Here is a 15149-nt window from a genome sequence, read left to right on the forward strand (position 1 = left end):
GCCCCCACCCCCCGCAGCACGTAGGGACGTCGGTAAGTGCGAGGGTGTGAACCGTAAAGTGGGCTGGGAGCGAGGGGAGCGAGAAGCCGGGGAGGCTGGCCGCCGACGTTGAGGCAGAGCCCGGTCACTACACCAAGGCCGGAGCTGGCGGTGGGGGTGGGGGGCTCCAAGCCCTTTCTCAGCCCTCCCGTTGCTCAATCAGAGCCCCCCTCTACTGTGTGGGAGTTGCAGCAATGATCCAATGACCTCCACAAATGAAAAAATGCAGCTTTAAAAGCATTGTATAATAATGTGTCACAATTACATGATAAAACAAACAAAAATACTATTGTCTTGAAAACTGGTTGAAAAAAAAAAAAGTTAGGTATTATCCATTATGCAAAACGTATTTTTCCTGTACCATTTGATTTAATTTAAAAAATCTCAGGTGTATAGCTAATGAAAAATAGTGTTCACCTTTCATAATAAAAGCTGCGAGGGCACCCAGAGTCAACCTGCATGCTCTTTGAGAACATGCAAGCTTTACACAGAAAGACCTGGCCCGGATTTGTACCCACAACCTTCTTGCTATGAGGAGACATTGCTCACCAACGTGCAGTCATTCTCAATTTGATTTAGCATCATTTGTGCTGCTAGAATAACAACATAGACATTTCAAAGCAGGTTCAGGTAAAAAAAACAACAACAAAAATACACAATACGGGTTATATGTCTTTATATTTTGCAGTTCAATTAGATTGCTATGAGATGCACACAATTACAATACATTTTTTAATTAATTAAGTTTTTGAGCAACCCAGTATGTTAATTTTTTGAGACAAAAGAGAGGCTACATCTGTTCACTAAATAAATTGCTGCAATGTCCTTTTAATAGAGTACACCAAGGTTCAGCTCCAAGCCCTTAGTGGTTTGCAGTGGTGCTTGACAGGCTCACGGATAAATCCAGGATACAGGAGTCTCCATAGCCCTTCGGATGGCATAGTGATTTATCGTGAGAGTAGGGAGCAGTAAAAGGAGCAAGAAGACAGGGCACTAAGAATTTTGGATTGTCTAACGCAAGATACGTTCTGAAAGAGGGCTGAACAAGAGAGCACGGGCAGAGTAGAGTGTCTGCAGGATAATAATGAGAGCAGCTATGTTGTAATATTCAGAAATCGTGGCACTGACCAACAGACACAAGATTGCACTGTGGTAGAGCTGAGGCTGGTGATGATATGATTGGGAGTGACCAGAATGGAGCATTAGCGATGATTACATAGAGAGACAGGCCACATTGGGCTGTTTTGTGGGAAATGGCACAAAATTTAATTGCACACATAAGTGCAAAAAAAATGATCAATATATGAGTCACCGTGAAAACTAAGCTAAAGAATGTGTTTCAAGACAACAGACACTTAAGAACCAAAACCCAACCACAAAATGATCAGAAATGACAAAAGCTTCAAAAAACTGGATTTTGATCATTAGGTTTGTCATAATTTGTTTTTCAAACAACCATTGCTTTCAGGTGTCTTTCTCTGGTCATTTCCAGCATGCTGAGAACAAAACTTAAACTATACACAAACAAATCCCTCAGATTGAGCAGAAATGACAAAAGCAGAAACTAAATTTGATTGTTTTGGTCAAAATGGTGTTAATTTCTGACAAGCATAGACATGTTTCCATAAACACCTTCACACTCTGGTCTATGACAATTATGGAGTCTGAATAATACCTTTTTTTCTTTTACTGATTAATACTATTAGTTGCTAATTAAAATTCAATGTCTCTTTCTTAGTTTTATTAATACTTTGAGACAGTCCATTTGGTGTTCATAAATTTACCACATCAATTTTAACCAACTTCTAGGTTTACTGTCTCATACAATCTTAGTACATCTGTCAAAATGATTTGTTTTGCATTTCTTTTACAAATGTGTACTACAGTCATTTACACAATATGAATATATCCATATTCAGAATGTATCTGGAACTTTGCCCGTGAGTGGATGAATGAGTTAGATTGAATTAAACTGAATGTTAACGGTCAAGAAATGAATGATTCTATTTGTAATCAGTTGAAAAATTATTATATTAGAAAACTAAGGGAGCCGTTTGCCGTTTTTAAAATTTTTCTTCATCCACTTGAAGTGCTGTATGTTCAAATTACTACTACTAAAACCCTTTTTTATTTGATTAAACTTAAAGTATCTGACAAGTAAATGCATCTCTGGAACTGATATTGTATTGATACGATCACAAAAAAAAAAAAGGTTTCCAGTGCTAATAGCTGCTATAGCTTCAAACTAAAATATGATCTTTTCCGGCTCAAGTCTCCACTTTAGAAAAATAATGGCAAAAAGACAAACCACGCTGTCAACAGAGCACTGCTAACATTCACACAGATTAACCCTCGAGGTCAAAACTGCTTATTTTTGTGTTGAGAAAGTAAAAACGTTGTCTGATGTTTGAGTTGTTCTCAGTTTCCACAGTTATCCAAAGACACTAGACCCGTCATGCACACATGATTTCACCCTTGGGGGGGGGAAAAAAAACAGTTGTGAGTGCTGAATGGTTGGTAGCTTGTTGCAGCTGTTAACTAATGTAAAGAGCCTGAGATATTTAAAACAGAAAACTGAGCCTCCAAGTGCCTCATCAGATGAAACGGGATCCGTGGCAGAAGTGGGCTCATTGCCCCCGACACAGTGACAGATGAAATTAAAATCAAATAGGCCATGGTGGTGGTGATAGATATAATTTAACACTTGATACCAAAATAATTAAAGATGACGGATGCATTTCAGCTTACACGAACTTCTGGAAGGGAGGAGTCAACAGAGGAAATAACTACATTTATGACTGCAGCGATGCAGCGATTATAAGCACCGCAATTAAAAATGGAGACACTGGCAGAAACTGTGACTTCACTTTAAGTGAAACAACTACAATTATTTCCACTTTTAAATAAAGTTGGGCAAAAAGTGGCCTGGCGTTGGAGGATGAAACTTTCATGACTGAAGACAACCCCGTCCACCCCCCCCCCCCCCCCTTTTTTTTTTGCACTGTTGAACTTCTGAGTATTAAGTATTATAACTGATTTTAAACATCTTCAAAGATGGAGCCTGCAGATTGAAACTAGCTACGGCTCAAATCTGGTAGGAAGCATCTTTTCGTCAAGATTAATGTTTTTGTACATGGTCCCTGAAAGATAAAATAAATAAACAAATATTTGTAATGGGAAAGTCATAGTCAGTGTTCTCTTTATTCACATGTTGTTGTTTTATCTAGTTCTTTTATCAAGTCTTTGAAAAAGAAATACAACGTGTCAAAACAAACAGTCCCAATTTCATAAAGTTAATCCACAATAAACAAACAAACAAAACGATGCATTTACAACAACTATTCAATAATATATACAAAACTTATTTTCTTTCACGTAGTGTTTTGACTTTATTTGTGTAATGTCGCCATCTAGTGGTAGTGAATGTCAGCAGAAAGCCTTATAAAGAACCACTCGTGTGATGAAACATGATCCATATTGGCTTTGAGAAGATGAAGACTCTTTATAATCTTCTAAGAAGTTTGTATAGTGATGCTGAGTTGAAACTTATTTTTTTTTTTTTTAATACAATGAAGTGACTTATTTTGTCAAAGTTTTAATAATGTCACCTACACCAAAATAACTCTGCAAACATTTTTGTATATGAAACACAAGAACAGCAATAAAAAAATATCTTTGGAGTAAGTGCAGTAGAGTCAAAGAAATCCAACAGAGTTGACATTCATGATGTGCATATTACCGAGTCTGTGTAATCGAATTATTAATTGAAAGGGGTTTGCTCAAAATGATAGCAGTGTAGAGTTCAACTACTGAGTTCATTCATTCTGTGAAAAAACAGCTATCAGTCAGGTGGCCCATATCTGATGAAGCCAGCACATGTTGTCCATGTATTTATTCCTCTGAGAAAAATGAGTCGTTCCAGACATTGCTCAGAAGAACAGCATAGTCCATTAAAATGGATCAATGAATAGTCCGAATGGAAAAGACTCAATGATCAACTCCAGGGTGATCTAAGACGGTCTGAAGTTACCAGTGAGTACTGTGACAACTAGAAGATGCCTGTGTGAAGCTACCTATTGGCAAGGAGGTCCGTCAAAGTCCCACTGTTAAAAAAGACGTGCTCAAGAGGATACAGTTGGTCAAAAAACCCAGTAAGCGAGCAGCATAGTGGTTCCAGGCCCCCCCAAAAAATGAAGCGATGAAGTGGCCAGGCTAATCCCCAACAATAATCTGACAGAATGCAGAGGAATTGTGGAATGTCACATCATCCGGGGTTGGAATCAGGGTTCACAGGACCCAGAAGTTGGTCGACTCTTTGCAACACAGATGTGAAGCAGTTCTCAGAAACAGTAGTTAGAAATATTGGTTCAGTGATTGACAGGAATGCTAAATCATAAAAATGTCTGAATTCATTCAGTAAATATTTGAGCTTGTAAAGAAATACACTTTTTGTTTTGCCTCGCCCAATATAATTTTTTTTTTTAATTTACTGTAAAATCACTAAAATCTTATCACATTCTTCAAGTTTGAGTTTTACAGCATATTTTTGGAGCACAAACACTATGAAAGTATGTGAATGTGTGTTTATGAGTGTGTTGATATGCAGTGCGGTCCCTTGGGGATCGTGATGTATTTTCACCGGGTCAACAGATCGATGGCAGCAGGATCGACCTCGACTCCATGGGGCCACGTGCATCAATGAGCCTTGCTTCACCACATTTCTTTACAGAGAAATGATGATATTGAACTCTGCGCACCAGGAACACGCCTCAGGAAGAGCAGCTTCAAAGATGCTCTCACATAGTTTTATAGCGTCACAGTTTGGCCCTCGTCAAACTTGTCTAAAATTTTACACTTTACCCATTTTTCTGTTCTAAATGATCTGCTTTCAGGAGAAACTGCTAAGCTGCTGTCTAGTAGGTTCCTCCTATTAATAGGTCTCATGATGAAAACACAACTCACTGAAGCTTGTTTGGAGAACTGATGTGCGTGCGTGTGGCTGCGACGGCAGACGTATACAGCGAAGATGTAATGTTGTCTGGCTGTAGGCTGTTTTTTTTTTTTTTTTTTAAACGACAGTTGAGGCGTTCTGTTTGCTGAGCAGTTTGCAAATAATGCTCTTGATTGTTTTAACCATCTCAGCCAATAACTGCTTTTCTTTGACGTTTTACTGAAGAAACCCAATAAACAAAGTTTGCCAAAAACAAACAAGTTGTCGAGGTGATTTTTATCATTATTTAGTTGGTAAATAAAAGGTATGTTTTTATGTACACCTCCAATACGTTGGGTATATCTTCATATTATTAGTTGTACTCATATTTCACGTGAACAACTGCTGATGTGAATCACATGCACTACATAATTAGGATGAGGAAAAAGTGAAAACAACTAACATGCAAGATATTACAAAATAATGGTTGATTTTATATGTTAACGGCATCAACCATACTTCAACAAGTCATCATAGTAAGAAGCAGTGACTTCACTACTTTGTCTACTGTCTGAGCTTGTTGTGAAAGTTGGATGTATTCACCGTCACAATAATGAAGAGATTTGGTAAGTCAAGTCATGTTTATTACAATTGTGATCTCAGACATGGCTTTCAGCATTTAGAAGAAATAAGTTGACAGTAAAGTGAGAAAATACCTTAATAGCTGCAGTGATTATTATAAATATGGACATATGATCGATATATATATACACATATATATCTATATACACACAAACACACACAAAGATGCTTCAGATAAGTGTATAAAGCTCTCAGACTGTTTAGGCTTTTTGTTAATCCAAACATTGGCACAAGTCAATCGAAGTCTATATTTACAGCACAACTACATCAAGGTATTGAGACGGTGGCAGCACCCTGCAGTGTGTTGGCCAACGCAATTCAAACAAACTAAAAAGCATAAAGTACACAGGAACTGACTACATGACATTCAGAGTGACACTTTAAAAGCCTGAGAAGTTGGATTTTCATGCAACCCGCTCACAAACTTTGGTTGTTGATAAAATGCACCAACAGATCAAGTTTTGTCACATTGCCTACGGCAGTGGAAAGAAAACTAACCGGTGGCAATTTATTACATTAAATAACCTGGATACATGTTTCCAAAATGCAGGCAGTACAAAGGTAGAAATATATTTACAGAACAAAGAGAAACTCTAGTTGTGAAGGCAGAGATCCATATCCAGGATGTGAACATTAAAGATTAAACACACCCGAGAGTGACAGCTCTTACTCTTATCCATATCAAACCTTAAAGGGGTCATATTATTCTAAAAGGTTTTCCAACAGTAATATGCATCCCCATACCTGGAATGACGCCCAAGAAGTGAAGAAAATCTGTCCTCTCCCTGGTTTGTTTCATTTTTAAAAAGTGTGCTCCAATGAGCCAATCAGAAATCAAACCCTATATGGTGTCATCGGGGGTTTGGCCAATCCAAATCAAGGTCGGCGCTCCCTTTGACTCTCCCACAATTAAGCAGCTCTGATTTGGCACATGGCACCACGAGAGGAAGTACTTCTTCCCCTTCCCAAGATGGGCATGTGTGGGCGGAGCCAGTCCAGCTCACACAGACACAGCAGATTCTGAATGCAGCTCCTATGAGCCAATATTCAAATCAAGGAAAAGCTGGATTTGGGGCGATAAACTTTGACTCCAATGTTTTTGGACCAACAAGACCCATGTGAAAGTGTTGGAAAGCTGTATAATATGACCCCTTTAAATGTGGCTGTCATCATGTCATTGCAACACATTTACTTGAAGCCAGAAAGAAAGATCTGAAAATAGAGAAAAGCAAAATAAGTCCCCTTTTAAACGGGTTATGTCACTGTTTTGTTTTCCGTCCATCACTTGTCTAGAGACGACTGAGACGTGTGTTGAAGAGACGGTGTCAGTCCACCGGGCACAGACAAAAGCCAGCAGAAACAGATGTACCAACTCAAATGACCTAAATCCACTTTGTAGGATCTTTTACATCAAACAGTTAACTTCAAAAGAGAAAAAGAAAAGAAAAACCACTTCCCAAGCAACAATTTAAAAAAACGAAGACATTTACTTATGCCGAGTGTCCGTGCATAAAGACCGCTCGCTAAAACCCATGCTTCAATTCTTTGTACTCGCATGGATCCTATAGGCTAGTTGTTGTTCAGGCAGTGATTTCAGAGGAGCACCGTTACAGGTTGTGATTATATCAGCATCACAAGCTTCTTACAGTCAGAACTGCTGAGCTCAGTGTTTTTACAGTAAATTTCCCATTGTTTTCCAACAACATTCAAGGTTGCTGCTGCTTTTTCTTGCTCAAATAAAACAATGTTCAGTAAAAGTTGTTACACCGTCTACAATATTGTAGGAGTGGCCCTCGGTAAAAACACATCTCGTTGGCAGAGAAAGCTCTGATGAAACTATATTATTAGTAATATAAAAATGGCTCTTCAAACTCTGGGTTTTCTTTTTGGAAAGTTTACTCATATATGATCCCACATCATCATAATCACAAAATATTCCTGTTATTGAATATAATTTGACTATCCCAAATTAAATAGGTTTTCAGAAATGTACATAAAGTACAGAAATTGTATTACATTTAACCGAGTTTACCAGCTTCTGTCGTCGCTGTGGAAGTTAAATCCAAAGATAAAGGTCACACCTGTCCGGCGTGTGTGACAATATAAAAGTGACTGCAGGGTCACCTGGAAACACTGTCGGATGGGAGGAGAGACTGTTTTATTGTTGCTGTTGCTTTCAGATCTTTCCCAGTGAGATGAAAGACATGACATTTTTCTTGGGGTCGGCGCGAGTCACGAGGTCGGCTGACCACGTTTGTGAAGGGTGATTCTTTGCACACTAGTTATTTTTGAACCGTTTGAATTACACTTTGTCAGTGTCTGTGTAATGCAATGCATGCCAACATATTAACAAGACTGCATATTGACCTGCACGTGGCTTAACTCCGACACTTTGATGCATTTATGGTGATAATTAATGGAGAAATTTACTGGAGAAACCAGAGAAAAACAGAAGCAGGGAGGTTTTCCAGCTCCGTTTACTGAGCTCAGTGGACGTTTCAGACGCTGCGTACAAACCATGCCTTTGTATGTACAAGTCACCAAAGCTCCCGGGCCTTTGTGCAGGAAACCCCGGAGCCGCTGTGACGCGCTGGACTCAGCTCATCTGCTCCAGGTAGGCAGACAGCAGAAGTCCAGGAGGCAGAAACTCTTCTTGTTTGTTCAGCACTTCAGTCTGACGTGAGCCGTTGTGGTCTGTGCCTGAGGGTCCCACAAACAGCAAAACAGCCTTTAAAAATGTACAGCCACACATATATGCCTTTGCACTTCTCAGCAACTGTTTCTCATCAGCATTTACACTTTCATATCGGAAAAAAAGAGATTCAGCTAAATCCACATGACACCATGAGGTTAAGAGATCCTGAAACCGTGTGTTCCTGATGTGTATTAGTTGCACTCACTTGCGGAGAAGAGGTCCATATACTGGCAGACGGCATGAAGCAGCAGTCTCTCAAAGCTGAGTGAAGCACACAAACACCACAACCGTGACTTTCCTCTCCCCCGTCCCCTCAAGCTCATCATTTACAATCAACCGCCACGAAAAGGAGCCTTCAGTCGCTTCAGCCGAGCAGATCAATAAAATCCATCCATATCCATTTGCTCGCATCCTGTTTTTATTTGCTTTAAAATGTTTGTGTTGTTTTCATGCTGCTGCAGCAGTGAATCTACGTCTGTGGGTGAATTATGTAATCCAATATGAACCAGCCTTCCAGGTGGTGAAACGTATTTAGCATCGATCAGTCTGGAGTTTCAGTCTGCGTATTACTCGAGAGCCGAAGATATAAAACTGTGTTCAGATGAACTGAGGGTCTGTGTTGGTGGGGTCGTTATATTTCAGGAACTGGTGTGACTTGGAAGTTGATCTCGAAAAGAAATTCGAGCAGCACAGTCGTGACTCTGAAGGTCTAACAAGGGCCAAAGCTTTACGTAATCCGTATATACAGTAACCTCATAGATGAAGAGACTTTCTCAGTACCGGAAAGACCGGAAATCTTTTCCACATCAATACATTTCACTGTATTTCTGTAGATTTATTGGTATCAATGCTTCAAAGCAAAATAAAACTAATCAGGAATTAAATACGGGGGCGGTTTTTACTTTATGACTTGTATTTAAACAAACTTGTCATAAATATGAGTTAAAAAAAGATTACACTGGAATTTCAGGAAAAATAAATACAAAAAAAGTCCTCAACATCTATTAAATCTATGAAAGACTGAATACATGTGCAAATCTATTGATCATCTACTGTGGTAAACACAGCCCCCCCCCCCCCCCCCCCCCTCCCGCCCCCCGTTAAACTTGTAAGTAATATATAACAATTAATCAAAAGAATAAACTTTGTAATTCTTATTGAAAAAATATTCTCTCCCACGACACAAGCCTGTGGAAATCGCTGAAATAGGACACCAGTGGCAGATTAAAACTTTTTGAGGATGAAGAAGAAGAGAAATCAGTCTGGTGCTTCTGCAGACATACAGATATCCTGGTTACATTTTCCTACCTGCTGGCGAGGTTCGTTGTGTAAACAGATCGAGGTTGAGCATCGAAGAAGCTCATGAGGTTTTCCTCAAGAACTTCAACCGTTCCCTGAAAAGGAAAACCAGAGAGATTAACTCTTTTGGCCGGTGCTCATTGGAAAACAACCCGAGTTTGTATGAATTTCTGGTGAATCACAATCACATTGTGTCACAATAAAGCTTGACACACAATATTTGGTGCTTTAGTTTACAGCAGCAGAGCCACTCTGTGGTGAGGAGTACAACTAAGAGCAAATGTCGGACAGAAAAACACATTCTTAAAGTTTGTCAGATGTTCTCCTTTTATATAGTTTTGAACTATAGCGAATGGAGAGATTAGTGAACAAGGCCAGAGTCTGAAATTTCATGTGGCCTTTGGTCTGAAACCATATTTGTTTACATCGCCTGCAACTATTTGAATTATTACAACCTGAACACGGTTCAGTTTCCGTTCTGTTGATATTTTTTCTGGACCAGGAGCTGAACCACAAGTTTGAATACTAAGTTCAAATGAGACTATAAGACAAATAATAAATGAATGTTTGGTGCACAGTAATGAAAGAACGAAAATGGTTTCGCATTAGAGGTGTGCATCGTCCACGATATTATGGGTAATGTGGTTTTGGCAATGTATACTTTTACATTATCGAGTATTTCCATTATCTCAAAAAGAGAAACCAAAGGCAAACAGACGGTAATGCAGAGGTGCACGAGGTGCCTCAGAAGCCAATCAGAGGGCAGGGTTCAGTCACGTGAAGATAATGTTCTTCCCACATAAACAGTGTCGGCGGAAACAAAACACACAGACGTGAATCTCGCATGGGGGAAACATGCAAGAACCTCCGGCCTCTGCAGCCAGTTCAGGGGATGAACTATTAATGAGACGTTGGTCGACATCACGAGTCTGGAAAAGGTTCAGTTTTGAACGGACTGACGACACTCAAAATAAAAGTTATTTGCAAAATATGTCGGTGTCGTGCCAAAGTAGACAGAATCTGTATCCCCTGCTGTAGAGCGCGCCTGCATTCTGAAGAGTGGAGATACAATTCCGTGTTGGATGTCAAATTTTGAAGGATATCGTCAGATTATCATTCTCGTGAAATAAAACAAATAAGCAAGATTTTTCTTTTTTGATTTTCATATCGGATACCTCTACTTCATATTTTGGAAAAAGTCATTCATTAAAAACTGAAAAAACCAAGAGTTAACAAGAGAAAAAAAGCCTCCACAAGAAACTTAACGTGTGTGGATTAGCTGTTAATACAGTGAGACACTCACTATAGGGATTTGTTTTCGCCTCAGAGTCACTCGCAGCCTGCGATCGATTCTTTGGAAGCAGTCTTGTGCACTGAAGGCAGGATTTACTGCAGAGAGACCAGGGACAGTCAGGCTGACATGCACATGTTAAACAAATAGTCTCCAAAAAAAAAAAAAAAAAAACAGTCCTCTGTGACGGACCATTCCTCTCGTCTTTGACGAGCCGGTTGGCGTTTTTCTTCTTGGCACCTTCCTGTTCCAGCAGGGACAGGAGCCGCTCCTGCTCCTCGCCGGAGCAATTCATGAAGTCATTCCACGGCTGAAACAACACGGCAATAAACACAAGCAGTCAGCTTAGGAAGAAAATGTATGCGACTTCTGAACACAGTGAAACATTCCTCAGTATGATGCTCCCACCAACTGCTGAATAACGCATCTATGTTGCACTGCGATGCAGTTTATTATTCCTGCAACTGCATGGACAAATTGTAAAAAAAAAAAAAAATACTAATTTGATTGCCAAGAAGGTGTTAAGCGGCACACAGTAAAACAAGTCAGCAAACCACAAAGAAAAGCGCACACGACTGACACCAGACGAAATCTCATTTCAGGCCAAAATAAGCAGCTTTGCCATGAGGGTTCAACACAGAGGTTATTCTTTCAGCAGGAGCTCTCCTTTACATCAGAAAACTCAGAGGACATAACTCACCGACAGCACGCTTCTTAGCTCTTATGTAAAGAAAGGACTGACGAGCACTGCAGATGTCTACCTCTATGTAGTTTCCATTGGTGCAAGCTTCGGTGAAGATGGACGGGATGGCCGGGTTACTGCACACCTCCAGGTCGTCTTTGGCGCACTCATCCTTCTCAAGGAGGTTTGCGAGAAAACGTGCTGATTTCCAGAAGGAGGCGAGAGACAGTGATGGCAGGGATGTGAGCAGAAGCAGCGACAGGTGAATACGTTTAAAGTGTCGGTAAATAAAAGGTGGAAGTCTGTGTTTCCCAGCCTGGGGTGGGGTGGAATGCTTGTTTCGGGTGAGGGCTTACTGTTCTCCTGTCGGCGAAGGCTCTTCTTGCCTTTAGCCCGGGGAGTGAGGTCAGAGTTACGGATGGCTTGGTTGATATAAAACTGCTTCTTTTTGGCAGGAGACACTCGCTTGGCAGGTGAGCTGGGCAGCGAGGAGCACTTGCGCTCCTCGATCAGGCTACAAAAACGGAGAGAAAAATAATTCCATCGATGTGTAAGACTCGGCTGCTCGTACTTGATAAAAGTGATTTATTATTATTTATTTTACACGTTTTGAAAATTCAGTTGACCCACATCTTGTTATGGTGCCTGGGAAGAAACCAATATAAGACCAAATCTACTTGGGTTTAGGTCAAAGAGACACATTTCAAGATTTTTCTAAAATTTCTGATCTTCTGATATCAACCCAATTCCAAAAAGATTAGTGGGAGATACAGTCGCAGACCAGGCTGGTTTTCCGCCCTGGGCAAACATCAGCAGTGTGAAAGACTGTATAACTCAAGACTGGTGCATTTTCGTAAACGAAAACACGACACGCACTGATGACATCTCATATGACGTATTTTCCTGCAACGCCACTATTCAGCGATGCGTTCGCAGCACATGATGTTCACACTACAAAGCCTATGTGTTTAGATGCATTCCAGACCACCGCTGGAAGTGGTTTAAAGCTCTCAGGACCCTGTTCACACTCGTTCACCATTTGTGATCTGAAACGCATGTTAACGTCAAGTCTGAACAGGCCCTATGGGCTGAGGCAGAGTACACGCTGGACAAACAAATAGTTGGATTCACACTGACTGACAATTTTTTCGGGGCCACCAATTCACTGTGGCCAAGAAGGGTCAGTGCAACTGCAAGAGCCACAATAACACAGCAAGAGCCACAACGTAAGTTAACACACAACAGAAGAAAGCAGCGGTTGGAAGAACACGCTTTGTTCCCAGGGGACAATATTTAATGCCAAACTTTTTTTATTCACAGGAGCGTGTATTAAAAATCTAAGTACTCAATAATCTCAATCTCGAGCAGCAGCGTTTTACTTACGTTTCATTGAACTCTCCCATAATCAAAACAGTCTGTCAGAAAATATTATCCCAGAAATAAAGCTTGTTCTGACCGCTGCACACCTCCGTTTAGTCTTTGGCTGTTGCGTTGACCCTTCTGGTCCACCAAAAACAACTAACCTCAACACCACACCACAATCCTTATGATTGAACAGTGTCTCGAAATTACTCATCAGTCTTTACATTACTTGACAAGTTATCGATTACTTGGCTGGATTAAGATATGTGGAGGCTTTCAGTCATTTGTCTTTTGTTTTCCCACCATCTACAAGTCAAACAGTCTTTGTGAGCAACATCTTATATAAGAAAGAACACACATGAGCTGAATGTGGTCGTCAGTGATGGAATCCTCCTGCAGAGTGGGTGTTCTCTCTTCACAGTGAGCATTGCAGCAGGTTTACATGTAGGTCAGTGTGTTGAGGAGGACAGACCTCCTCTGCTTTCTGCCTCTCGGCTGCCAACTCCTCGGAATTATTTTTAGCTCCGACCTGAGCAGGCTGATCGCCCCATAACATGCAGTCATATCTCACCCAGTCGTTTGCAGTCCCATTATTTTTTGCATGCAAATCTCAACAAAGTGGGAAGCTTTTAGCTGCAGACCTCCGAATTAGAATTGTGACTAAAATACCAAGAGGTCTTCTCAAATCTGACCAAGGAGCAAATGAGAGAGGACATGTGTTACTCTTCACCAGATCACCGATGGGAACAAGATAATAGATGTTTAGATGATGTTACAGGAACAGGTCGGCTAGCGGCTACAGGCTAACAACGACACATTTTAAACCTCTATTATCGCCTCAGATTTCACACAAAACAAACCAGCAGCTCGGACGAAGTGGAGGTTTGTCGATCACCACAGTCGGCAAGACCTAAATCTAAACGAACAGCGGCTACAAATCCTGAAAGTAGCACCGAGTCGTATTTCCGGCTAATGCTAACTAGCAGGGGTAATGAGAACGTTAGAGACTCGGAGAATCCACTCACATATAATCCTGGTCTTCATTGTTGTTTGTCAAAACGACCATCTTACTCAGGCAAAAGCCAAACGAAGCAGAGCCCACCTGAATGTTTAAAAATAAACCAGATCAAACCAGCAGAGTTGCCACTAAAAACAAGTCAAGATGCAAGGCAAAGCAGCAGTGTGGGAGGAACCTCAACAAAGAGCCGAGGGACAGCGAAGAGCACTCACTCCGTCAAAAATACCGAGGACGGAAGAGTGAGGAATACTACAAAGTGTCGTTTCTTAAATGTTTCGCCTGCAGCCTTCCTCACAGCGTCATTTGGCGTGTGATGACGTGTCGGTCTTTATCACGTGACGGATCTGTCCGAACCTATCAGCAAGGTAAAAACATGCCTGTTTCAAGTTGTAGTTAAAAATAATATTTACTTTAGGAATAGTACTACTACTACTACTACTACTACTACTACTACTACTACTACCAACAATAATAAATCAAAAGTTCTAGAGGAAATTTTGTGTGCCTTTGTTTCCTGAGATCTGTTTTGAATTCCTCCATGAGGTGCCTCTCCCATCTGCTTTCTATGGGACATTTTTATGCAGTTTTTTGGGAAAGTCATGGCAACGGTGCAGTACTAGTTACTTGCAGAAAAAAACTGCAGAACAATAATAATTAAGTAAAGCTGCTCCTAGGATAGTGATTTTTGCACCGTGCCTCTTAATGAGCGTTGAGACTCTGTTTCTGTGGTGCTCCTGTGTGGTTCTTGGAGAATCTCCCCCACATTACCACAAGAAACACTGTCTAACAGGAGTTCTCTCAGTCCTGAAATAAACGCCACATTCTCGCCTCTTGAAAGGTCTCTGAGTTTCTGAAATTCACGGACCTCATTCCCAGCTACCTGTGGGCAGTGTGCTTCAAGGAAAGAGTCCACACGGTCAATGATCTCCTCCATTGGCTGACAGTGACTGCTGTCAGTTCTCTCTCTCTTGAGTTGGGTTACAATGCGAAGAATTGCCATTTTGACAAACTGTCTGCCAAAAAAAGCCCTGATCTTGTTTTTAACTTCTCTAAAGGAAACGTTGGGCTTCTGTGTGGTCTCTGCACTTGAGTCACAGCTTCTTAGTTGTTCGTCGAGGTCCATCACGATGTCAAACACCACCGCCTCTGTGTCTTCTCCAAGATGTTTGCCAATCAGTTCCCTCTCAGCTT

The 15149-nt window shown here is 40.8% G+C and overlaps 1 protein-coding gene across 3 annotated transcripts; it reads right to left on the minus strand.

The window, feature by feature from the left end:
* Positions 1 to 5595: 5595 nt before the first annotated feature.
* r3hdm4 (R3H domain containing 4) lies at positions 5596 to 14144 on the minus strand. 3 transcript variants are annotated; one of them, XR_013935754.1, is made up of 9 exons: positions 13966 to 14127; positions 11935 to 12092; positions 11658 to 11779; positions 11089 to 11206; positions 10909 to 10994; positions 9615 to 9700; positions 8512 to 8567; positions 7816 to 8311; positions 5596 to 6823 (listed from the first exon to the last, which is right to left on the minus strand). XR_013935754.1 is itself a non-coding variant. In XM_080474179.1 (8 exons), the coding sequence occupies exons 1-8, from the start codon at positions 14004 to 14006 to the stop codon at positions 8208 to 8210; spliced, it is 771 nt and encodes a 256-aa protein (XP_080330305.1). In that variant the 5' UTR covers positions 14007 to 14144; the 3' UTR covers positions 5596 to 8207. The 3 variants fall into 3 exon arrangements, 2 of the variants coding, with proteins under 2 accessions (XP_080330305.1, XP_080330306.1); XM_080474179.1 differs by having other exon boundaries at positions 5596 to 8311; positions 13966 to 14144; XM_080474180.1 differs by lacking the exons at positions 5596 to 6823; positions 8512 to 8567 and having other exon boundaries at positions 7500 to 8311; positions 13966 to 14122.
* Between the last annotated feature and the right edge of the window lie 1005 nt (positions 14145 to 15149).

The sequence above is a fragment of the Lipophrys pholis genome (genome assembly GCF_963383615.2).
Source record: "Lipophrys pholis genome assembly, chromosome: 10".
NCBI classification, from domain to species: domain Eukaryota; kingdom Metazoa; phylum Chordata; class Actinopteri; order Blenniiformes; family Blenniidae; genus Lipophrys; species Lipophrys pholis.

Excerpts from the sequence above, each read along its gene's own strand:
- r3hdm4 (XM_080474179.1), bottom strand. The coding sequence starts at position 14,006 with ATGGTCGTTTTGACAAACAACAATGAAGACCAGGATTATAT. Across the intron at positions 8,568-9,614 it reads ACAACGAACCTCGCCAGCAG|CTTTGAGAGACTGCTGCTTC; the intron begins GTAGGAAAATGT and ends TGCTTCACTCAG. Across the intron at positions 8,312-8,511 it reads TATGGACCTCTTCTCCGCAA|GCACAGACCACAACGGCTCA; the intron begins GTGAGTGCAACT and ends TGGGACCCTCAG.